Source organism: Mytilus galloprovincialis, chromosome 2, assembly GCF_965363235.1.
Source record: "Mytilus galloprovincialis chromosome 2, xbMytGall1.hap1.1, whole genome shotgun sequence".
NCBI classification, from domain to species: Eukaryota; Metazoa; Mollusca; class Bivalvia; order Mytilida; family Mytilidae; genus Mytilus; species Mytilus galloprovincialis.
Genome location: NC_134839.1, coordinates 80,830,968 through 80,858,141, shown reverse-complemented (window position 1 = coordinate 80,858,141; position 27,174 = coordinate 80,830,968). Strand labels below are relative to the sequence as shown.

At 32.8% G+C, this 27,174-nt stretch overlaps 2 protein-coding genes across 5 annotated transcripts; one reads left to right on the top strand and one right to left on the bottom strand.

The window, feature by feature from the left end:
• Window positions 1-1,477: 1,477 nt before the first annotated feature.
• On the bottom strand, window positions 1,478-18,536 carry LOC143064552 (palmitoyltransferase ZDHHC12-B-like). Of its 4 annotated transcripts, XM_076237456.1 has the most exons (7): window positions 18,407-18,503; window positions 8,517-8,598; window positions 7,797-7,964; window positions 7,203-7,333; window positions 5,345-5,461; window positions 2,749-2,915; window positions 1,478-1,890 (listed from the first exon to the last, which is right to left on the bottom strand). In XM_076237456.1, the coding sequence occupies exons 3-7, from the start codon at window positions 7,894-7,896 to the stop codon at window positions 1,557-1,559; spliced, it is 849 nt and encodes a 282-aa protein (XP_076093571.1). In that variant the 5' UTR covers window positions 7,897-7,964; window positions 8,517-8,598; window positions 18,407-18,503; the 3' UTR covers window positions 1,478-1,556. The 4 variants fall into 4 exon arrangements, with proteins under 4 accessions (XP_076093571.1, XP_076093570.1, XP_076093573.1 ...); XM_076237455.1 differs by lacking the exon at window positions 8,517-8,598 and having other exon boundaries at window positions 18,407-18,536; XM_076237458.1 differs by lacking the exons at window positions 8,517-8,598; window positions 18,407-18,503 and adding an exon at window positions 11,431-11,849.
• On the top strand, window positions 16,137-26,162 carry LOC143064553 (F-box only protein 6-like). The gene is made up of 5 exons (XM_076237459.1): window positions 16,137-16,159; window positions 20,464-20,586; window positions 20,965-21,091; window positions 21,810-21,939; window positions 22,709-26,162. The coding sequence occupies exons 2-5, from the start codon at window positions 20,520-20,522 to the stop codon at window positions 22,850-22,852; spliced, it is 468 nt and encodes a 155-aa protein (XP_076093574.1). The 5' UTR covers window positions 16,137-16,159; window positions 20,464-20,519; the 3' UTR covers window positions 22,853-26,162.
• The last annotated feature ends 1,012 nt before the right edge of the window (window positions 26,163-27,174 follow it).

Here is a 27,174-nt window from a genome sequence, read left to right as displayed (position 1 = left end):
ATTATGTATATTGTTGAATTATTTTTTTGTTGATTCGTTCATATTAAAATGTTTTTCTTCTCTGTTGAGTCATATGATAGAAAGATTTCATATCGAATGTAGCATATTAATCTATTGTAATAAAAATTCATAATATCTAATAAAATTTGTAGATTTAGCTAACAAGGTCCTTATATTTGGATAAAGTAACATTTGTTTATAGTGGAAAGTTGTTTTATCTATATGAATCTGTTATTTTTCTCAGTTGTTGAAGCATATGATAAAAAGATCTTATCATATACTTACACTGAATAACATATGATTTTATTGTATGATAATAACATTGAATTAACGTAAACTCCATATTTTTTGAATTGGTGCTTAACAGGCTGATATGAAAAGTTTATCACATGCTTCGATTGTTATCAAATGCCTTTCCGTAACGTCTCGCATGGCATTCAGGTGATATTCGCCAAATTCAAGAAAATACACCTCAATGCTACATTTTCAGTGAAAAACATTACAAAGTAGTGTACAAAACAATTATTTGGATACCGGTACAGTACTGGAAAGTATATTGTGTAAAATAATAAAAAAAAAAAAATGTAAAAAATATAAAACTAAATGTATTTTTTAAAAGCTTCAAACATAATTTAGAAAGTTACTTTAAAAAAAGTTTACTTTTCCGAACAGTGTTCATTATGTATATTGTTGAATTATTTATTTTGTCGATTCGTCCATATTAAAATATTTTTGTCTTCTCTGTTGAGGCATATGCATATGATAGAAAGATTTCATATCAAATGTACTAAATCTGGGGTCCGACGTCTGCCGGTGAACTTTTCATTCTCTGAACCACTTAAAAGGATCAATATATGAATCTGTTATTTTTCTCCATTGTTGAAGCATATGATAAAGAGATCATAACATTTCATTTTTCATACCTCATGTATAATCAGCCCTTGGTCAATATAAGCCCTTGAGCCATGCGGCTCTTGGGCTGATAATACATGTGATATGAAAAATGCCATTTAATAATCTGTTATTAATAAAATGTCATTTTTCAAATCGCATATATTATCAGCCCTCGGTCAATATCAGCCTTCAAGCCATGCAGCAAATGAGCTCTTAGGCTGATACTGGACCTAGGGCTGATAATACATGCCATATGAAAAATGCCATGTAATAATCTGATATTATCCTATTGCACATAAATAACTGAGTATTTCACATAACAACAAAATAATCTTTTTTGAATCAGTCACTGAACTATGAACATGAGGTCAAGGACAACAGACATATAAGACAAATGAAAACTCAGTAACATAAGGTTTCTGCATTCAATTTATGAAGCATCCAGGTCTTCTACCTTTTAAAATATATAAAGCTGTCTGCTGTAGCCAGGTTATAATTCCCATTGTCTCACATTCTTTGACTATTGTTGCAGACAAGACATTCACAAAATCTCTGCTACGTCAAGGGCATAAAAAAAACTATCTTCTAAAGATGAGACATTGTAATAAATGTTTCTTTGAACAAGATATTTGAAGAAATGCAATTATGTGTTTACTAATGTTTTACACAATATTTTTCTTTCTCTTTCCTATGTTTGCCTTTTTTTCATATGTGACTTCCCATCTTTTCACTTTATCACTTGTCAGAAAGTAATATATATTCTTTATGCATCCTTCATCGAAAGGATTAAAATCATAGTCGAAATATTTGAGGTACGTGATTCTCTCCCTTGATACCATTTCCCATGTAGTCATTCCTTTTATCATTAAGTAACTATGGAAACAGAATAAACCAATCACACTCATCCCTCCAAACACAAGTACAAACATGTCTATCAACAATACTATATTAGATTTAAACCATTCTTTCCATGTTAACTGGTACTTAAACGACGACCTGCAAATAGAAAAAAAATATGTAAAACCTTTGTCAAGAAGTCTGCAGAACATTTAAAAAAAAATATCCATAGTGATCAATTATATGAAGGTGACATATTGATGAAATCTCTTTTCTAGAGCTTTAATTCAAACATTTAAAGTTCCATAACTCTAGAATGACAAAGAGCATAGACTACAATGTATCTGCTTGTTTACTGTAGACTATAAGCCATTTGCTATCTGGTTGAGGTTGTGATACTATTGACTAATAAAAGTCTCAAAAATATTAATATAAACATAAGGCTATAAATAAAACATATAAAAAATAATATTTTACCAGGGTTCTCGCTAAGGATTTTTGAAGGCGAGTCCAGGGACTCGTCATTTTTAGCCATGATGAGTCCAACAGAAAGAAGAAAATATTTTATTGCAATATAATGTAATATTTTAGTCTCCATTTCCTAACAGAGCAATGAAATGACATTAAATTCAGATCACTTTTAAACTTTTGCTATAAAATGATGATATTTGTGTTTAACTGTGTTCAGTTTATACAAAATATTTCAATCTTGATGCATCTGTGGACTCACCAGTTTTGAAAATGGTGAGTCCAGGACTCATGGACTCGCCTTAGTGAGAACCCTGTTTTACTTCTGCTTCATAAGCAACTACTAAAGAAATTTAAAAAGTTCCATTGTTTATAAATTGATAGAAATTTCATGATGTTCCAATGAAAAATTCATCAAATATCATAATAAAATTTACAATAATAGAAAACACAAAAAATTGTGAGCAAATTGTACCTTTCTGCATCTCTTTCCTTCAGGACGAAACATTTTACCTTTATCTTAAACGGCATTTGTACACATTTACATACCATGTTATCAGGAATGTCCAAAGGATAAGTATACAAGTAACTGCTAGAAATAACCAGAAATATTTATGATTCCTTTCTCCAACACAAGTCTCCAGCCATGGACAATGATGATCATATCGTCTGACACATTTTTTACAGTCTTCACAATGCTTACTCCTCATAGGTTGCTAAAATCACCAATAAAAACAATTAGTTAGTAAGATATCGAAATGAGAGGATGTGGTCTGATTTCCTATGAGACACATTCCACTGTCCCAGGATATGAGTGGGTTGAGCATTCACAAACATGTCTAAAACTGCCACATTCTACATATGCCTGTCACAAGACATGACCCTTAAATTCAGTGGGCCTCTCTGGTTGCTGTCTGACATATTTTTTTTTTTCTCGTTTATTGTTTTGTCATAAGTCAGACAGTTGTTTTTTTAATTTGAGGTGTTTTGACATTTTGTCATACCAGTGCCGTTTATAGCTGGCATATATTATGGGATTTGCTTATTGATGAAGGCTGTATCGTGACCTATAGTCATGAGAGTTGCCTTAATCCATGCCATTTGGACTCTGTTGGATAGTTACCTCACTGAACATCATACCACATCTCTTTATTTTTAATTGTTAATTTGGGTTTATCATTTTCCCCCAAAATCGTAATTATAACAAAAATTCTGAGTCTTATTTTAAAAGTTGACTAGAATACACCCACGAAATCGCGGGCATATACAGCTTGTGAACTGTTGTAGGATGATGTTTGTAAAAGATAATTATGTATGGAGAATTTCACAAAAGGTATCAAAAGCCCTCTCCCTTTTCCAAAGTTCGAAATTTGTTTCCTTTTTGTTAAATTCAACTATTTTTGTGTTTCTGGCCTCAGACCTAAATTATTCTTCTCCTTTGCTACAATGCATCTTTTGGTAAAAGTCAGATTAAATTAAAAATTTGCACTGCTTCAAACATGAAATAATTGTAACTACTTATATATAGACCATTATAAGTCTAATAAAATATGCTTCTAGGACAATAGGATCCATCGGTGCTTTTTCTTCTGAGAGCCTCATTATCATGCCAATGGTAGGATATGAACCTTGTATAAATGACTAAGACCGACAAAGGCTAATTAGAGAGGGGGGGGGGGGGGGTCGGAGGGGCCCTGATCCCGAAAACCCGGTCTTGAAAACATGAAATCCTGAGATGCAGAATTTGAAGAAATTCATATCCCGAAATATTGAAATCGTAAAATATATTCTGGGATCCCGTATTGATCAATCCCCAAATCCCGAGCTTAAAAACACCTGATCCCGAAGTCCCGAAAAAGGTTCTGCCTCCCTCTAGTCTCTACCCTACTTTCATTTTTGCCAAATCACTACTTTCACTTTCAACAATAAATTTTTATGCCCCATTTATGTGCATTGTGTTTTCTAGTCTGTACATCCATGCGTTCGTTCGTGATGTCCGTCCGTCTGTCCCGCTTCAGTTAAAGTTTTTGGTCGAGGTAGTTTTTGATGAAGTTGAAGTCCAATCAACTCGAAACTTAGAAAATATAGTGCCGAGGTGGCATCTGTGTACTATGGACACATTCTTGTTTCCACATGTTTTATTTATTTTTATATATATGCTACTGGTATGACCCCTTAAATAGTAAAAATTTCAAAGAAAACAGTAGACAGAATGCAGAGAGGATCTATATATTAAAGTAGCATAATCGTAGTTTACCTGTAGATAAAATGCGTAAAATAATTGTCCTCTCTAAGGAAGTATAATAGTTGTGTTTCTTGCAATCTAAACACCATGATATGGAGAATGCTCTGATTGGCTTATTTATTTTTCTATTTTTGTTATCTATCATACGATTGGTTGTTTTAAACCAGAAGTCTTATCTATGACTAAAAGTCAGTCTGATGACGGAATCAGTATCCGGACTACTTTTTTGTCGTTTTTCTCCAAAAATAACTCAATCTGAATAATCATAAGAATGGATGACAAATGCGACTATACATGTTACCTATAGAACACAGAGGCATGGCGATTAGTTAATCGTGGAAGGAAGAGAAGCAACACACAAAATGAGGTCTTCTCGTTTAATAGTATAGATTATCATAAAGAATTTATATTTGACAAAACAATATTAAAATTACTAGAAAAGTCTTCAGTTTATACAAACATTTACTTTTAAATGCCCAGAACATCATTATAGAGCACAAGTATTATTACTGGGAATTTTAACATCATAAAACATGACCAATCATTATTTCACAACCATATGAAGTTTATATAAGATACAAATCACAGCAAAGAAATAATAGACATGAAATTAAGAAAATTCCTGTTTTATGAACAAGCACTTGTATTTGGAATTTAGCTCTTTATACTGTAGATTCATTTATTTTCGTGGATATTAATTTCTGTGGATTGTTGAAAACTTGCGTATTCCAGGATATTTGATTTCGTGGTTTTGCCAAAGTTCTGTATGCAAAGCCTATTGAAAATATGTTATAGGTTGAACATTTGAATTTGGGATTCACCTGTACCCACGAAACCCACGAAAATTCATATCCAACAAAAACTAATGAATCCACAGTTGATTGATTTAATATGTTTTACCTCCATTTCACAAAAGTCACAGTATCTGTAAAGGCTTTCTTTATCTTTATTCACCATCTGTGCTTCTTCATCTTCTGATGAACTGTCTTCATATGCGATGTTGTTATTTCCTGATTTCTGGAAAAATAACCCAATGTTTGCCATTTTGTTAGGTACATTTTGTACTTTTATCTTCGGTTTCAGATTCACATACTTCATGTACTTTGATGTCTATCTTAGTAAACTTGCGTTGTCAAAAAAGAGCAGGCTAATGCCGCTACAAGACAGCACTCGCACCCGCAAAGTGGAAAAGGATTAATATAATTTGAAATAACTTGTTTCCCAATCCACTATAAATAAATATGTTTAGATGGCACTTGTTGTTTGGTTGCTGTCACAATGACATATACATCAAACAGCATTTGACTCTTACACAAGTGAGGTCTAGCTATGGAAAAATCATTTTAACAGAAATATTGTTTCGGACTAGAAATTACGAGTGAAATTATTTTGATGTTTTTCATGCAAAAGCAAGAGGGTAAATATCTAACAATATTATATATCCTAAATATATAACTGCTAACCAATCTTTGATAGTCTTTGTTCAATTTTTTCAGTAAATTTTACACTCAGTCATTGTCAGTCATTAAGACCTTAAAATATTGTTACTTTATTGAATGTTGAATGTCTATTGTTAAATACAAGATACTTTTATCTTAATTTTGATTGTTTTGTGTTTTTGTGTGTGGTTGGATTGCTGTGTCATTGAAGCATTAGTCTACATGTACATATCTTTTTATTCATATAGAACCACTATATAGACAAACTAGAGGCTTTAAAGAGCCTGTGTGAATATTAAACAAAGGAAACAGATGGATTCATGACAAAATTGTGTTTTGGTGATGGTGATGTGTTTGTACATCTTACTTTACTAAACAGTCTTGCTGCTTACAATTATCTCTATCTATAATGAACTTGGCCCAGTAGTTTCAGTGGGAAATGTTAATAAAAATTTACAAATTTTATGAAAATTGTTAAAAATTGACTATAAAGGACAATTACTCCTTAGGGGGTCAATTGATCATTTCGGTCATGTTGACTTATTTGTAAATCTTACTTTGCTGAACATTATTGCTGTTTACAGTTTATCTCTATCTATAATAATATTCAAGATAATAACCAAAAACAACAAAATTTCCTTAAAATTACTAATTCAGAGGCAGCAACCCAACAACGGATTGTCCGATTTATCTGAAAATTTCAGAGCAGATAGATCTTGACCTGATAAACAATTTTACACATGTCAGATTTGCTCTAAATGCTTTGGTTTTTTAGTTATAAGCCAAAAACTGCATTTTACCCCTATGTTTTATTTTTAGCCATGGCGGCCATCTTGGTTGGTTGGCGGGGTCACTGGACACATTTGTTAAACAAGATACCCCAATGATGATTGTGGCCAAGTTTGGTTTAATTTGGTCCAGTAGTTTCAGAGGAGAAGATTTTTGTAAAAGTTAACAAGGACGGACGCAAAGTGATGGGAAAAGCTCACTTGGCCCTTCGGGCCAGGTGAGCTAAAAAGGCATCAGTGAAAGCTACAAATACTGCTGTAAAGAGTCTTAAGATAAAGGTTTACTGTAAAAATATATAACATAAACTGAACATTATCAAAAAAGGATATACTTAATGTATATACATTAGATTTACAGCCATATATAAGCATCCAGAAAAGCGTGGTCAAAATTTTCTGGTATACTTCCTCCTTCTTTATACAGCAAGATTACCCTCATTTTCTCATTTTACATTATTGAAATCACATACAAATCTATGTAAAATGAAATAACTGTAACCATTCAATACATTTGTAGCAATGAGTAAATACCTTTTGTTTCTGTACATAACCAGGTTCTACAAAGCATGCTAGATAGTATAATACCAGGGACAGTGTCAGAATCAAAACATAGCCAATACCATAAACTGGATCTTTAAATTCTACCAATGCTTCCTTCAGTGCTACAAAATATTTTTATATAAATTATCAAAATACCGAACGTCTAAAACTTGACTCTAAATATTCATTTTACAAATTAAGATAAGTTGAGTGCTATGGAATGAGGGCCATAGAAAATTTTGACATTACATGTATTCCAATCTTCAAATTCTGCAGTCAGTATGTTACAAAACAAATATATACTCAACATAAGATCTGAGCACTTTTACCATGTTTACAGTTCATAGTCCAAGTCTGCTAGTAATCTAATTGTTTGATGTACAAAAAATGTACAATGTAAGAATGTCTTCATTTTCATTTTTCAATCATGTGTTATCAAAATGTAACTTAGGCTTCTTGACATGTTACTTACATGTACATGTTGTAGTCGTCTGTGTTTCTTTTACACAGAAAACAGATATTGAGTGTAGGATAACATTATACTTTGCTGTACCCCTACTAAGTTCTTAAAAATATCATACAAACCAGAATCTATAAAAAGCAATGATATTGGTACACCAAGAACTAATGCTGAGTGGAAAATCCTCACCACACATCCTAGACCACAAGAACATCTGCAAGTCATCCTACATACTTTGTAACTGTCCACTCAAATTGTAGAAACAATAATTTGTTAACAATGCATGGGGAACCCTAAAAATTATAATAAAAATTATATATATATTACTACTCCATACTCGTATTAATATGTGCTTGACAGCAAAAGAACAATGGTTGTTGTCTGCATGCAATTAGTTTCCTTATGTTACAATATGATGGTCATATTCTGGTATATTGTAATTTAAATAAAAAGACAAATCTTTCGATTCTGTGTTTATTTTTATAGATGTACAATGTATTCTTATCTTTTATAGGTCCACAAATTTTATTTCCAGTTCAATACTTAATCCTAGAAAAAAGGGTTAAAACTAACCTCCACTTTGGACCCAAGATTCTGTAATACATGTCCATGTATAGATTACTTAAACTTCCCACTTCCTTTGATTCATATATTTAATTAACTATAAGGACAGAGATATGTCTTGCCTATTTGTTATTTTGACACTGTAAATGATGAAATTGAAATAGCAATCCTTTAATATGTAAGTTATGCAAATATTCAAAGAACCATGACTGAATTTAAAGGTACAGGGCTAAACAATTTCCAAGGAAATGAGATGTGGCAATGCTAATACAACTGCATACCAAATACCACTGAAATCTCATAAGCATGATAAGTCGCTCTCTTTAATACTGCAGTCCCACTAGGCCACGATCGCACTACGATCTGTAAAAAAAATGCAAATATTGGTGATCATAGTACGATCGTGTAGATCGCAGTAAGGTCGTATCACGGTCGTGGTGAGGTCTTCAAGATCGTGATGAGCATGACCAACTATGAAAAGGTTCAAAACAATCGTGGTGCAGTCGTGGAGAAATCAGGCCGTAGTAGAAGCGTAGTGAGGGCGCACTAAGATCATAGTTAGATTGCAAAGGTAGCAAGAGCGTAGTGAAATCATGATTCTATTCGGAGAGACTGCACTACGATCTCACAGCGACATTATTACAACCTCACTACAAGCATCACGTTCTCACCGCGACCCATCTATGCTTTCAGTACAACTATACCACCCTGTTCACGACATAGTATGATTCTAGCACGCCCTTGCCGTTCTCATCACGCTCTTCTTTCGACCTGACTACATGTACGTTCATACTACGACCACCATTCCCATTGTCATTTTCACATAAAATATATTAAATCTCTCCAGGTTTTGTTTGTTTGTATGTAGTTAGGACTTCTAGTCCATTTTCTCTAACGGCTCAATCAAGCCTCTCGTTTTTATATAGATTAGATTGTTGATTTTCCCGTTTGAATGGTTTTACACTAGTAACTTTTGGGGCCCTTATAGCTCGCTGTTCGGTGTGAGTCAAGGCTACATGTTGAAGGCCATACCTTGGCCTATAATGGTTTACTTTTATAAATTATTACTTGGATGGAGAGTTGTCTCATTGGCACTCATACCACATCTTCCTATATCTATTGACACATCTGTGTCATCTCTGCTATTAAACGTTCAATGACATATGGTCATTTGAGCTTCATGGACCAGCAATAGGTTGAAATTTAGGATTTGATTGGTCGGTCCGACATCTCTGCTTGATCAGGATTCGTTACTATCAGAGCTCCCTCTGCCTCTACATTAACCCCTACCACCACACCCACATGTTCTAGTAGATTCTGGTGGCATGACTGTATTGTTTCAGAGAAATCAGAAATAGAAGGAATGGAACTGTATTGATATGGAACACGATATTGACGTTATTGCTGAGAACGTATACGTAGTACATGTAAGATCGCGGTATGAACGTAGTATGGTCGTGGTAAGAACGTGCTATAATCGCAGAAGCGTTGGAAGATCATGTTGCAATCGGATAACTCAGGTTATAGTCGTAGTGAGAACGTGATGAGCGTAGGAAGATCTTGACAAGCGTAGTGAGGTCGCAGAAAATGCGCGGTGAGAACGTGGTATAATTGTAGCGGGATTGTTGTAATAAAAGCATAATGAGGACATTTTTGCATAGTGAAAGCAATGAAAATTTACATTTTCATGCCGCTCATACCGCAACCTCACCACGATCTGAATTTATTTTAGATTGCGGTGAGCGTGGTTTACTAGGACTGGGGCTTAAACAAACTTAATTATATAAACACAAACATTAACTTGTAAACTATGAAAAAGTCATTAAACCATAATGAGGTCTCGGGTTAATCACCGTTACATAATCTTGATGGAAATATAACTTGGGAATGCCAATATCATGAATATAATTACATCCCAAATATCATTGACTTAACATTAATGGTTAATCTTAAACTGACCTTGATCACAAAAAACAATTCATGCAAACTAAACAAAAGTTTCAAAGTCAATAGACCATGACTGAGGGGTGCAGGCCAAATAATCTCCATGAAAATGTGATATGTTGGTTCGTAACCTAGTGTTTAAGACTATTGGCTACAGTGCTGAAGGTCCCTGGTTTGATCCTGACTTGGGGTGCTGGAATTTCAGTACGTTTTAGTAGGGTGATTTTCACCCGCCCACACACATCTCTGGTACCTTAACAGGAGATAAAACTAGAACATGTAGAATGTGTACTTTGGGGGCCTCGGTTGGTCAAAGTGGTTCCCGACTTTGACCTGAAGATCAATCTATAGATATCTCTTCAGTTTGGGACAACCTTAAAAATATGTTTGTTTGCAGTTTTCCGACTGTACCTTCAGACTGAAGGGTCGGTAGGTAGGAAAAATATTTTATTTTATCAGCCAAAATACAATTTAAACAAGCAGTTACACTAAACCAAGTTTCTTGTGAAGAAAAAAAAACATTTTAAAACAACAAACACTGGACATGCTGAAAACCAACATCAAATGAACAGGCATTTTCAGATAAAAAACTTTTTAACCAAAACTGAAACTTTAACATAGTGTCATTATCCAATATATGACATAAAATATGGTATAATTATTAAATACTGGAACACTTATAAACAAGGAATGTCATTATGACTAGAACTGTTTTAAAGAAATATATTCAGACATTATGCTTCTTGACTAGAATGTTTTCATGAGTAGAGTATTTTCATCAGAAAAATGTAGATATTAAAGATTTATAAGACAATGTATTAAAGAGTGTATTTTTAATAAAAAAAATAACCATTGAAAAGGCAACTTGAAAAAAAAGTATTAAGACATTCGACTGTTTTCATATTTCTTACAATATTTAATTATATGTGATAAGGTTATATTTTTGCCAGGCTTTAATGAAAACCAAAGAAATCTAAAGTTTGGGGTGAAATCCATAGCACCCCATTAAAAGTAAATGGTCTGTACTGAAATGTTTTTAATGCATACAAAAAATTGGCAGCATAGCTCCTAAGGACATGTTTTAATTGAATTCACACAGGCCACACAGTTTGGGTATATTAAATATTGTAAGAAAGAGAATAATTGCAATGAGTGGGGCAGCCCCCCCCCCCCCCTATCCTAAAGGAGCATACTCATTGCAATCGAAGATAGATTTAATATAGAGAGAGTATATTTATTTTTCAAGCTAACCATTCATTTTCTCTACATCTTTGTGTAGTTATGGTTGCTTCTTATTGATTTGGCATGATCTATATCCATTAACATTTCAAATGAGCCCTTCCTCCGTACAGGCGTGTTTACAGATATCCATGAAGATTTAAGTTACGGAGGAGTGGTTTCATCTTTGTCATCTTCACAGCGATTTGTAGAAAATATGCCATACTTCAAGCTGCTGTCGAATTATTTAACCACTGAAATTGGTTCCATAAAGCCAGGCTCCACAGATTCTGTACCCGATTTGTTTGAGACAGAATGGTTATCGTGTCAGTTATGAATATCCGCTGCATCATCATCAAAGATATCATCACATATCATTACATGTGCCTGAATCTGTATAAACAGTTTACTAATAAACATTTTTGTTTGTTATTTGTCTTAAAATTGACACGAGACGACAGCGTAAAGTACTCCTCCGTGACTTCATGGATACCTGTAAACAATTTCCATGTGCTTTATCATTAAACGGTCACATGAACGCTTGACGGGAAGCTAAGAAAAAACGAACTTGAAATACAGACTCCAAATTACAATTAATTCTGGACTGCTCGAAAATTAACGAACTTCAAACAGATATAATTTTAAATAAGAAAGGTGAGCAGAACTGTGAACTTATATCTCGAAAACTGTGTTTTGCCCTTCATTCCATTAGAGCCAGAACGATAATTCAACACAAAGAGAAAAAGAAAGTTAAATTAAAATTATAACAGCTGTGATGTAAACCATCCAAAAAGTATGAAGATATTTAGTAAGCGTGGGTTCCACCACACTATACTGCTATACCAAACCCGAAAATAAACGAATATTATAACAGCATAGTAAGCGTGGGTCACTCCACACTATACTGTACGATAAGACAAAGCCGCCAGTAAAAACTACGGTGAAAAGGATTTCTACTCACACCTATTAAGACTAGAAGATAAACATTGAATCGTGTGTGAGTGGAATTTTGTGTACAAAATAAAAGAAAAACTGTATATATTGTGTACATACAACTGTTTATTTCTTGATGGTGGAGGTTGATTATTACTACTACTCCTTTGGAGGTTGTCCTGAAGGACGGAAGAAGATTCAGCGGTAAGGTAAGAAATGCGTAATTGACCCAGACTTTAAATCATTTCCGGAAAGGACCCAAAGTTCCGGATCGCGTCAATAGAAGTATTAAAAAAATTTCTTCAAATTTAAAGCAATCAAATTTTCACAGTCGGGAGGATTTTCAAGGGTCGGTCGGTAAACTGCAAACAAACAATATTTTAATTTAAGCCTTGTCTGTTCCAGCCTAGAAGCCCAGTGGTTTTCTCCGAGTTCTTAGGCTTGCTCCACCATAATAACAGACTTCCTCTGTGTTGGGTTGAGGATTGTCCTGGTGGTGGGTTGTATATAATGATATACACGTAAGTTAGTGACACATCTCCATTAATCCTGATAGGAAGTGTACATGAATTCCACTGTATCCTCCACAGGCACTTGTTTCTATCCATTGGAAGGTCGACTAATATGACTATCCATATATTAAAATAGAAGCTTCTATTTATATGGATAGTCGACCTTCCAATGGATAGAAACAAGTGCCTGTGGTATCCCCACAGCAATCAAGGGGTGATCCGTTCACAGAGGGATCTTTGTACATACATGCAGACATTATCTGTTAACAAAACTCTGTTCGTTACCGGTTAATAAGTTAAATAAAATTTTGGAGGATTGCAATACAATTTCATATAGCAGTCCTAAGTATGAAATTGTTCAAATTATTATGGCATATTGTTATTCTAAATTATTTCCCAAAATTGATCGCCCTGAAGATCATAAAAAACATTTTATTAAAATAAAGTATGTCAATAAAGGCTTTGATTTTGTAAATATTGCCGGTATATTTAACGACCATTCTGTTAAAGAACAAATTCCTGGATATTTTGACAATACTGAGCTACCTCTTATTTGTTATATTTACAAGAAATCTACCCGGAAATTTGTGTTTAATTATAGTCAATTGTGTAAAGATGTTAATATTAGTGAAAATACACCTACTTCATGTACATGTAATTGCAGTAATTCAGAATATATTTATGGACCCATTTCCCATGTTATAACAGGAGATCTTAACATCGTTCAAGACCGAGAGTTAAAATCATTCCTCAGTAAAGGACCTAAATATCGTCCCCCGTCAATTATTAATTGGAATGAGTGTCGTAATATCATCCATGACTCACTCCATACTTACTGTATGAAATGGATAAAACGGGAAAAAGCTGACAAAAAATCTTTGGACTCTTTTTTTAATTCAGTAATGAAGATAGTTGATATACGTATTCAACATTTTAAAGAACATTTTACTATAAACAATAACCACAATAAACCTATTTCTCGTATCAAACATAAACTAAAAGAACTAGCCAAGGAATTTGTTTTTGTCCCGGCCGATAAAGCTGCTAATAATATTATTATTGTTTGACGTAAATTTTACATTGAGGTTCTGAAAAAGGAAATCACCAATTCACCAACATTCCAACTGACTCCATTTTCAGAAAACGAAATCTGTAACAAACATGAACTTTTAGCCACCGCTTTACAAGCAGAACCAAATACAATGAAAATCCCAACTATGTATTGGCTTCCAAAGCTACACAAAACCCCTTACAAATATAGATTTATTTCGTCTTCAAGCCATTGTTCAACTACTAAATTGTCTATTCTTCTTACCAGCACACTTGGTACAATTAAAAACCTGATAATAAATTGTTCAAATAAGGCCTTCGAAAATAGTGGAATAAATTACTTTTGGAGTGTCAAGAACTCGTTGGAAGTACTTGATAAATTGCATGCTTATATTGGTGATTTTGAATCTGTTCAAAGTTTTGATTTTTCTACCCTGTATACCACATTGCCTCACATTCTCATTAAGAAAAAATTCACACACCTAATTAAATGGGCATTCAAAAAATCAGAATGTGAATATATATGTTCAAACTCTTTTAGGTCATTTTTTAGTAGCAATAAACAAAAAAACTATGTTAATTGGACATGCTTTGATACTATATATGCCCTTGAATTTTTACTAGATAACATTTTTGTTCGCTTTGGGGATTCCGTATATCGTCAGATTATAGGAATTCCAATGGGGACTAACTGTGCACCACTTATTGCGGACCTATTTTTGTATTGTTATGAGTTACAATTTATGACAAAAATAAGCAAAGACCCATCGAAACAACATCTGATAAACAAATTTAATAATACTTTTAGATATTTGGATGATATTTTGGCTCTCAATAATGACGACTTCAGTATGTATATTAATGAAATTTATCCTGTTGAACTTACTTTAAATAAAGCTAATACTAACAATGACCACTGCCCTTTTCTCGATCTTGATATCTATATCACTAATGGAAAGCTGAATACTAAAATTTATGATAAAAGGGATGATTTTTCATTTCCTATCGTTAATTATCCGTTTTTAGATGGTGACGTTCCCTTGTCACCATCTTACGGTGTTTATATATCTCAACTTGTACGATTCGCTCGTGTATGTAACAATGTTTTAGATTTTAACGAGAGAAATTTATGTATTACTGAAAAATTATTACACCAGGGTTTTCGATATCACAAACTAGTCAAAACATTTACTAAATTTTATCATCGGTATAAAGACATCATTCGTAAATATAGCTCAACATGCAGACTTCTAATACGTTCAGGTATTTCACATCCAATTTTTTATGGAAATATTCTTTATAAAGCACAAAGGTGTCAGTATTCACCTCAGAAACTTACAAAACCTTTGAATAGACTTATTAAGAAGGGATATAATTACGATACTGTTGTCAAGTCATTAAAGATTGCATATTTTGGCGTTAATATTGAGTCACTGATAAGGTCTTTGCATCGGAACTAAACACATTTATTCTAAAAACAGTTGTTGGCATGACACGGGTTATGTTCTTCTCATATATGTTATGATGGTATGATACTAAACCCCTAACGGGAAGAATTGTGCCTGATGTTCATATGATGAAATCATAATCTTTCAGTCAGTTTAATTGAAGTCTGGAGCTGGCATGTCAGTTAACTGCTAGTAGTCTGTTGTTATTTATGTATTATTGTCATTTTGTTTATTTTCTTTGGTTACATCTTCTGACATAAGACTCGGACTTCTCTTGAACTGAATTTTAATGTGCGTATTGTTATGCGTTTACTTTTCTACATTGGTTAGAGGTATAGGGGGAGGGTTGAGATCTCACAAACATGTTTAACCCCGCCGCATTTTTGCGCCTGTCCCAAGTCAGGAGCCTCTGGCCTTTGTTAGTCTTGTATTATTTTAATTTTAGTTTCTTGTGTACAATTTGGAAATTAGTATGGCGTTCATTATCACTGGACTAGTATATATTTGTTTAGGGGCCAGCTGAAGGACGCCTCCGGATGCGGGAATTTCTCGCTACATTGAAGACCTGTTGGTGACCCTCTGCTGTTGTTTTTTGTTTGGTCGGGTTGTTGTCTCTTCGACACATTCCCCATTTCCATTCTCAATTTTATACAATGTACATATGCTAGTGCTTTTAAATTATACAACTGCATATCATTGACTTACCACTAGTGGTTCATCGAACATAGGACATTCAAAAATGTTTTTTTTTATCTGTCTTAACCACTAGATTACCAACACACATAGATAGGCAGATACTAGAAAATACAGATACTGAAGGTAAGAAGTATTATGTAGATTTTAAATTTAAACAGGTTGGGAACAAACCCTCTATATGGTGATAATACCTGTATAGAGGGATAATCCTTCTATAGAGGGGTAAAATTATCCCTCTATAGAGGGGTATTTTTGTTTAGACTGGATTTAAATCAAAATAGGGCAGAATGGCATTCTCTACTTAGGCCACACCAATTTGATTCCTTGTTCGACGGACCCGCCCGCACCTATTTTTTTCAAAACAATTTTTTTAAATTTTTTTTATATTCCCGCTCCCCGCATCCGGAAATGTAATCATGTCCATTTCCCGCACCGTTTTTTTTGTAAATATTATAAAAAGATATCTACATTTATTTTTAAAATCACAGTCTAACCTATATATAACGATTTTAAACATAAAAGCACCCCACCACACTTTGTAAATATCTGTGAGAATATTTGTTTCAGCATGAAACCTATTTATCCAAAGCGGGAGTGCTCCGTAATAAATTTATAAAAGCGGAAATACCTGTAAAGAACAAAAAAGTGGTTACTTTCCCCCTTACTTATATTCCCTATCAAAAAATGTTCGTTGTTAGAATAAAGTACAAAGAACTTCTGAAGGATTTGCCTTCAACTGCAATTATATTGTATGCTGGCGAAACAAAACTATCGATAGCCGCTGCATGTTTATGCACCTGTCCTGATTGATTGAGGGGCCTGTCGTTCAGCAGTTAATATCGTTTGTTGATGACAGTTGTTCATTGGTATTTTCCCGTTTGGATATACATGATATATAAATTAGATCATTGGTTTTCCTGTTCGAATTGTGTACGCTAATAATTTTGGGGACCTTTATAGCCTGCTGTTTGGTCTGTATCAAAGCCCTGTGTAAAAGGCCGTACTTTGACCTGTGTTTGTTATTATCAGGTTGAGAACAACCCTCCTTCAGACAAGGGGTCATTTTACTGATGTAGAAAAGAAAATAGAAATACCAAGGATTTTTATAGTTCTTCTATACAAAACCTTTGAAAACTTAGAATTTTGAACTCAAAAAGAGGAGAGTTACATCATATTTTAAACAACTTTTCTGAAAGAGGGGTCCACTTATTTTGAATAATATTAAACTGTTAAAGTAAATGTGTTAAGTCCAGGAATATTACAAAATTCTAGGACATGTTTTGACCATTTATTACCAGATAGATATATAGTTCTTTGAGAAAATATGAGCCCTTTTGTACAAACAAATATATTATAACTTATATTGATCCCTCATAAAACATGTAAAAGGGATATTTATAACATTAAGGGGTTGTCCCCAAACTGATTATGACTTGGATGGAGAATTGTTTCATTGTCAGTCACACATACATAGACCAGATTTAATTATTTCTTGGTGAACAGGGAAAAAATACTTCAGAAATTAAAGAAATGTCAAAGTACAAGTGATAAATCAAGCTTTAATATTGTCAAAACCTACTATTTTATGTTTACAAAAAAAAATTATAATCGCTCGCCTTTACTTTTCAAGCCTTGCCTCAAAAATTTGCAAATTAAATATTTTTTTATTAAAATTTTCAAATCGCTCGCTCGCCCCAAATTTTGGAGTCCAAAAATCCGTAGAACAAGAAATTAAATTGGTGTGGCCTTATTATGGCAGTAACCTGGAACAGTTGATGCACCATTTGATGTACTTAATTTAATATGCACATGCCCAGTTTGATGCTTATCTGACTAAACATAAAATCTATTGTTCACCATGATTGAAAGCTGTGATGATCAGGTAAATTCTACTCACTTATGCCTCACTGAACAGAATTTCTATTGTTAGATTTAACATGAAATTTAAAGGTCAACTATTCCTTTTGTTGTTGATCAGGTGTTCAAATAGGTTTACAATAGATTGCAAGTTTTGTCACTTTAGCAGAAAACTGGTTATCCCAATTTTTAGTAAAGTGCATATGTTGATGCATATAATGCTAGAGATTATAGCCAATATAACTAGAAAATGCCATTCTGCCCTAATTTGCTTTAAATCCAGTGCAAACAAAAATACCCCTCTATAGAGGGATAATTTTATCCCTCTAAAGAAGGATTATCCGTCTATAGAGGTATAATCACCATACAGGGGGTTTGTTCCCAACCTGTTAAAGATGTCAAAATTTATAAATTATGAAGCTGAAAGTCGATATCCAAATTTGAAGTGTAAACAGGGGTCAACAAGGAATTCATTGAATAAATATACAGAAATATTCGAGGGTCTGATCTTACCCATTTATCGTATACTCTTAAAAAGGTAAATAATTATGTTTGTGTCAGTTTTGAGTTGATCTACATTTTCGATCCGGAAGTAAACAATCAATAAACAGTTGTCTAAATGGGCGGTCTAAATTAATGACTACTAGTCCGATATTGTTATTTTGGGTCTTTCTATTCAGTCCTCCTAAATTCTTGTGTGATTTATTTTCATTGGAATTTCTTTATATAATTTTTCTGAAAGGTGTGGCTCTTATGATTTTTATAGTCATTATTTTTTTAATAAACAAAATAACTTTTTTTTTTATCTGTAGAACCTGTTTTAGTCCCACCTAAAAACAAGTGACTTTTGGTTTCACTTTGATCATTAAAAAATGATGGGAGGCCAAATGCAGAAGGAAGAATTTCCGCTAACCGAAGTACCTAAGGAAATTTTTGAAAATATTCTGTCGTTTCTTCCTGGAAAAGATCTGCTCCTTGTGTGCAGTAGGGTAAACAAAGAGTGGAAAACTGTCATTGACTCTCAGAGTCTGTGGCACTTAAAATGCCAGAGATTGCAGATACTGTTTGCAGATCTCCTCCATAATCATGATGGACCATTTGACTTCAAACAGTATTATTTTAAAAATCCTTATACCAGAAATCTGTTGAAGAACTCAAAAGCTTTAGGTATAAATCATTTAAAAAATTAAGATATATATATAAAATACAGGGGGAGCTAGGGTTGGGATCTCAAAAACATGTTTAACCCAACACATTTTTGCCCCAAGTCAGGAGCCTCTGGCCTTTGTTAGTCTTGTATGATTTTTAATTTTAGTTTATTTAATATATTTCGAAGTTCAGTATGGTGTTCATAACAGGTTGGGAACAAACCCTCTATATGGTGATAATACCTGTATAGAGGGATAATCCTTCTATAGAGGGGAAAAATTATCCCTCTATAGAGGGGTACTGGATTTAAATCAAAATAGGGCAGAATGGCATTCTCTACTTATTATGGCAGTAACCTGGAACAGTTGATGCACCATTTGATGTACTTAATTTAATATGCACATGCCCAGTTTGATGCTTATCTGACTAAATATAAAATCTATTATTCACCATGATTGAAAGCTGTGATGATCAGGTAAATTCTACTCACTTATGCCTCACTGAACAGAATTTCTATTGTTAGATTTAACATGAAATTTAAAGGTCAACTATTCCTTTTGTTGTTGATCAGGTGTTCAATAGGTTTACAATAGATTGCAAGTTTTGTCACTTTAGCAGAAAACTGGTTATCCCAATTTTTAGTAAAGTGCATATGTTGATGCATATAATGCTAGAGATTATAGCCAATATAACTAGAAAATGCCATTCTGCCCTAATTTGCTTTAAATCCAGTGCAAACAAAAATACCCCTCTATAGAGGGATAATTTTATCCCTCTAAAGAAGGATTATCCGTCTATAGAGGTATAATCACCATACAGGGGGTTTGTTCCCAACCTGCATAAGTATCATAATACATATTTTTTATTAGGGCAAGCTGAACTAATCAGAAGTACGCCTCTGGGTCTGGAATTTTCCTGCTGTATTGAACACCTGTTGGTGGCCTTTGGCTGTTTTCTGCTCTTTGGTCGGGTTTATGACCCTTTGACACATACCCCATTTCCATTCTCAATTTTAGAATATATATTATATAAGATTGGTGGTGAGTTTCCATTACAATCCTACATTAGCTGCAGTGGCATTCCAGCTATTTTCATGTGGGAAAAAGGGGTGGGGGAGTGCAACTTACCGTGTAAGAGGGATAAATCTAAAAAATGGTTGGTCTTGTACATGAATTGTCATTCCATCAAATTCATACTCAAATATATACATGATATAACCACAGATTAGGTTACATTGTACTGTCGAAAAATTATATAATGTGGAGTCAAAAGATGGTACATGTATTATGAAAAAGATCTTTGGACTCCAAATACATGAAATAAGATTTTTTTTTCTCTGTAAAATATTACACAAATTCACACTCATATAACACTTAAAACAAAAACTTATATCATCTAACATCATGTGCATTTACTTGCAGAAGGAGTGAAGCACTGGTCGCTGACACCTCTTGGTGATTACTATCGTAATGAGACAATGTTTATAAAAGAAGATCAACCACATGGTTCCGATCCATTACACCAGTTTATAGGAAAGAATTTTGGTAAGTTCAGGGTTAATTATATTATTTTTACCAGCATTTATTGACAGTTTTACTGGAAGATTTTAGAACATGTTCATATAAGAGTTTCCCATTTTCATCAATTTGAGAATATAAAAATAAGGAGATATGGTATGATTGCTAATAAGACAAATTTCCACCAGGACAGGATTTTTTTTTGCTGCTTATTTAAGCTTTTATGATATATATCATTTTCCATTTTCTTCAACTTGAACTGAACTTTAATTTAATCACATGATTTCGTAATGTTGTTGTTTATCAGCTGTTTGGTGAGCATTTACCCTACAGTTTTGCAATATGTGTGTGGTGAAATAAACAGTCTACAATGCCTTTATAAAATGATTATTTCTTTATTTCCAGGAGACATACAGAATTGGGTGACATCCTACATATACTCTTCTAGAGAACAGATGATTGATCTAATTGCTGAAGGTTGTCATAGCCATATTTTGGACCATGTTAGACCACCTATTGTCATCTCAGAATGGTAGAGTCTTTTACACTTCTAATTATCAATTCATGTTTTCTTTTAATGGTTCACAAGTCTGAAAAGGTTGTTCAATGCTTTCAATTGAAAGGATAGACTTGTTAAACGACATATCAAAATACACACAGAAAATTCCATCCTTAATTGTGCATCACTTACATTGTAAAAGTCTGTGAATAGCATCTGTTACATTGGTTCTACAATCAACATCACTGCTGGACTAGAAATTGAAGTGGGGAAAAAATCATGCACACTATGATGGAATTATATATTATTAAAAGCCTTCTTTGTTTGTATGTATTTGACAATAAAAAGTTAACCATGGACTGAAATTTCATATAATTAATATGTGTTCTATCATGTGGAACATCACAATTATTTTTTTCATGGTTGTGGGATTAATTCAACTATCTGAAGAATTTTTATGATTAGCCTTTTGGTAACAAATTGTTTTTCTTTTATTAATCATGTTAAAGTACCTTTTTAACATCAAAAACTGCAATGCACCTTGTACAACAGTAATATTTTTGACTTTTGATGTTCCCCTAGAGCCTACCCATAATTTCCTTCAGAAAAAAACATCTTTAAACTAATAATATGTGTGTGGTAAATTTAATTACCATGAGTGTCCTTGTCATGCAGCAACATTTTGCATGCAATACTTTTTTCTGAGAAAATCATAGCAAGTCTTAATTTTAAAACTTCATTCTTATTTCAGGTATGCAGCAAGGTTTGACTGTGGATCAGAATTTGATATGGAAGTAAAAATGTATGCTGAAAACAAGGAAGAATTATTAGATAGTCATCAATTCAACTGCAATTTAAATGCTGGAAGACAATGGTTTCAGGTTTGTCCAAACAATCTTATCATGTTTATTTTTCACTATCACCTTTACAAGAAAAATGGAAAAGCAACAAATGAACATTAGTTATTTAACACCTGTGAAATTCAAACAAAATACCATATTGTTGTGAAAACGATTCTGATGAATAAGCAGAATGTAGATAGACACTTTTATTTCTGAAAGAGAGTTTTTAAGATGCAATTATACCTATCTGAAGTATAGGACATGCTCTCTCTCGACTCAACCCACTGGGGAAGACAAATTTATCATAATAAAACTAGGGTGTTGCTTGCCAGATATAGATGAACAGGTAACAGGAATGAGCAATCATAGAGATTTATTATGAAACTCTGCATTAAAGTAGAACATAAGTAACTGCAGTTATATATACAAAAAAAACTAAGCTTATATGGAATGTTTACCCAGATAGAACAAGATATCTAGAAAATAAATGTACAAATATTAAAGGATACACATGAATATTACAAATTAGTTAACTTTTCCTTCTTAAAAGCTTGCCTTATGAATCATGTCCTCTTACTCATTAAAAAAACCTGAACAAAGATTATAATTTGTACATTATACACAAGTCTGTCTAAGTCTCATCAGTTGTACAAAAATCTAACAGATGTTAGGTCAAGAAAGAGTTTTTATTTATATATGTTATGATGAGAGATTAAACATATTGTAAATAGTCCAATACAACTGGATGTTTTCTTTCATTTGAATGAACTATTACATTAGTTTTGATCCTATGCTTATTTTTTTTCAGATCAGACATGTTTTTAATGCTTACCCACCAGGTGTTCGATATATCCACTATCGCCATGCAGGGAAAGACAGGAAGTTTTGGGCTGGACATTATGGTGTCAAAATGGCTCTACCTACAGTGCAATTTGAAATGAATAATCTGTGATAGACAAGATGATTGTTTTAACTTTATATTACTTCCCATGTACAACAATGTTTATATCAGTTCAAATTTTGCAATACATCTAATTCTATTTATTTTATTTAAATGTTCTCAAAGAGAAGTATTGTATCTATGAAATGCGCATATAGTTGGATAACTTAGTATTGATGACAGAGCCTTGATACTTTCTTTTTAATTTATTCACAACTTTTACAAACTTAGGACTGTATGTAGACCTGTATATACTTTTGGTCACGTTTTTTGGGGTTGCTGTCTTATTGATGTTAACCCCAAATCTCAATTATTCATATTGAATAAAACAAAATAATGAAAAAAGTATAGACTATTTATATCCTCTATTTTCTTAAAATTGTTTTTTTTTATAGTTTCCATATGATAGCAAATGTTCCATTTGACAGCATATTTTTGCATATAAAAGTCAATGTCATAGACCATGACACACAAGTCAAATTCAATTTTCACAGTTGATATTTAGGGTATCTGTGTCACCTTATTATAGTATTTATTAATGTATATAGCTTTTGTAATTTATTACTTTGTTAAAGTTTTTTCCTTTTTTTGTACTGCAACGTTACTCAATGTTTTGTGAAGTTTGTTTATCTTTTCTAAACAAAATTATATGCTATTGTCACCAATTCTTCTCAGGAAATCATTGCCTATATACAGCTCACATGTCAGTAACTGCTAGTAGTCTTTTGTTAGTTTATGTATCATTATCATTTTGCTTAGTTTAAATTTCTGTTGCTTATTCTGAGATCTGACTCAGACTTCCTTTAAATTGAGTTTTACTGTGCATATTGCCTTGTGTTTGTGTATTCTACATTGGCTAGAGGTATATAAGGTATAGCAGGAGGGTTGATCTCACAAAACATGTTTAACACTGTCACATTTTTGCACTTGTCCCAAGTCAGGAGTCTGGCATGTACAGTTAACTCTCGTTGTCTCGAACTCGGTTGACTCGAAATTTCGGATGAGTCGAAGTTTTCACGTGGTCCCTAACTTTATTCCATACAAAAGTATGTAATTCGACTCCTGATGAGTCGAAATTGGATGAGTCGAAATTTCGGTTGAGTCGAACTAAATTTACGGTCCCAAGGTTAACAAAAGCATTCAAAATTAATTTTTTATCTCGAACTAATACACATATGTCAAAACATGACCTCCGGGATTTAGATGGATTGAAGAGTTAATCTGACAATACACGTGTAATTAAATTTCCGGTCACTGACCACTGTATTGATTTATGACATGCTATTTCCATGAGTGTTTACCTAAGATTATCTTTTATAGAATTTTTATAAATAATTAGTGATAAATTGTTAATGTTCATGAAAAAGTATTTAAATTGTTTACAAAACAATTAATTTGTGATTTACACTAATGAGCTTGGGTGTGTATAAAGTGAGGATTATGGCTTCCGTTGATGATCACCTAAAAACTACTCAAACGGCGTCTTTAATCTTATTATATGTTCTTTTGAAAACAAAGAGTGAGATAAAACAAAATGAATAGAAATCAAAATTTTCTTAAATCTCTTGTATCCGAGAATAAACAATTTTGTCAGCTATTAGCGACCTGAATTACGAAACTGTCGATTGGAAATAACTCTCTTGGAAAAGCCATAGGATTTTTTTTTAATTGAAACAATTGAATAAGTAAAAATAACAGTCATTATAATAATAAAAGACTGTGACATACAAATACATCGATCTGATACTAGAATATCGATCCCCTTGTTATATTCACCCGGATTTATTTTAGCTTTACCAAGCTAAGCAAGAGTTGTGTCCCTTAGATTGTCGAACTTCCGGTGTTCGTTTGAGTCAAACTACGTGTATCTCGAAATATTTCTCTGGTCCGGCTGACTTCGTCATAACGAGAGTCGACTGTATTTGTCTTGTATGTTCTTTTTTTACTTTTGTTCATTTATATGTTTTAGAGTTTATTCTGACATTAATTTTCACTGAACTAGTACACATTTTTGTTAGGGGTTCAGTTGAAACCCACCTCCAGTTTCTGGATTTTCTCACTGAGTTGAAGACTCGTTGGTGGCCTAGGGCTGTTTTTGGGTAAAGATTGCAATGCAATCAAAACCCTATGTTACTGACTTGATATCTAAATCTTCCAAGGCTTATCACTACCTTTTTGATACACAAAATATAGTGCATTGATCACAACATTCTATCCTATCCACAAAAATTTCAAGAATTTTATTAATGTAATATATGCTCAGATATTCAAGTCACAAAACTATGTTACACCTGTCGAGAAAATTACATAATTTTTGCAAGGTGCAGGAATCTATTATCTGTTAAAAATATATCTTCAAAAATTGAAGATATCTCTCATTGTCCAGATTTGTAGTTGAATGAACTACTGACAATGCAATATTTAATTTTACTTCCCCTGACGAATTAACACAATCTTTACCCTTCTGTGCTTACAAGCACTTTGATTTGCTCTTTGGTTGGGTTGTCTAATGACACATTTCCCATTTCCATTCTCATTTTTATTATTTATGCATACTACTTTTGTTCAGTTTAGTTTACTTCGTAGATTGTTTTTGATGTCTGAGACTAGGATAGTTATTACTGATTTAAGTTAAGAATTTTACTGTTGATTTTTTTTATGAAAAAATATCAATGCTTATCAAAACTGTTATGATACAGTTATTAATTATTTTTTTTAAGATAAATAATTATATCATTTGAAATTATTATTATAGACCTGATCTAAGAGACACAATTGATATTCAAAATTAAGTATTTTTTTACCTTAACAAATACATCAACAAATTTCTTTTACATACTGTTCCAATAACATTTACAGCAACACTTTTGCTTCAAATAAGAATTGGTTTAATATGCATGTACCCATTGCAATTATATAAAAAAGAAAAAAATGTAAAATATCCCTTTTAATTTTGTGATGCTGTACTTATGAACACAAAGGGATCTTTGTTATGTGATTTTATTTGTAAATAAACAACAAACGTATTTGTGCATATTTTCCGTTGTTAAATGTATACAGTAATGTTATTTTCTATATATATGTTATCCTTACTCTCACTTTTTTCAGAATGGCAAGAAATAATCAAAGATAAAAGTAGTTGTCAAATGTCCCTTATATTCTAAAATGATATAAGTTTGTAGTGTATAAATGAATTATTTATATAAAACATTATAAATCTTATTTAAGATGTCACAAGTATACTAGACATATCTTTAAACTGGTTAATATTTGTACAACCCTACAAAGTAAATTTTACTTATAATAAAGCAAACAAAAAGAATATTGTGACTTAATTTATTATGCCAGATATTGACTACTAACCCTTTGTTTATTGTTACAAATTTATTGTACAGTATGTATATTTTTTTAAAGGAGGTCAATCTTATAAGAGTATATTATATATTGTTTACTGGTACTATTAGTTTTTCAACCAAACTGAGCATATGACAGTTATCCTATCTGTTCATTCCACAATCTCTTTTGATTATTTGACAAAATGCAATGACATTTCAAAGAAGAATACAACATTGTCCAGAAAAAAACCCAGTATTAAATGCTCATTTAATAGTTTCACTGATAATATATTGCCTTCTTTGTAAGAGTACATTTACATACTGACCCTGCTTTGAAAGAAGAGGGTTACTTGCTTTGCTCTTAGTAACAATATTTTAAAGCAGTTAAAACCATGTTAAATTTTGAATTTAAACTGCCTTATTCATAAACCTTCATATTTGTCTGCAATTTAGATTTTGCCTCAAAGAGGTTGATGAAGAAGTATTAATGTACCCTCAACAGCCATCTGCATCTACTTCACCAGTTTAATTTTAAAGACAATTGCTTGCCTTTAACCATCAGACTTTGTATAATGGTGTGGCCCAAGTAGACTTTAATACTAACATCAAAAGGAGGTCCTATGACCCATATTTTGATTTATTAACGTTGGTTCAGGTTAACATTGAATTGAGGTAAAATTTTCATTGCATTCTGACACTGCAGTGTGTTTAGCAGGAGATGCATTCCTTGTAATCTAGATGAACTGAGTTTATTAACCCTCTCCCTTTCACACCGGTACAGCTTTCCGGTGAAACCAATTTCAAGATTTTTTGGGGACATTTAGACTTGTTGAATCGCCATTTGCTGACATACAGATGTAGTTAAGGGCTCAAATTAATCCTCAGATAACCAGCAATGCGATTTAATGTGCATCAAACCTCTATCATTATTAGTTAATAAACAAGTCGCCCCTTACTGATGTGTAAATGTTCTGTAAAAACCATTTATTTTTCTTCGAA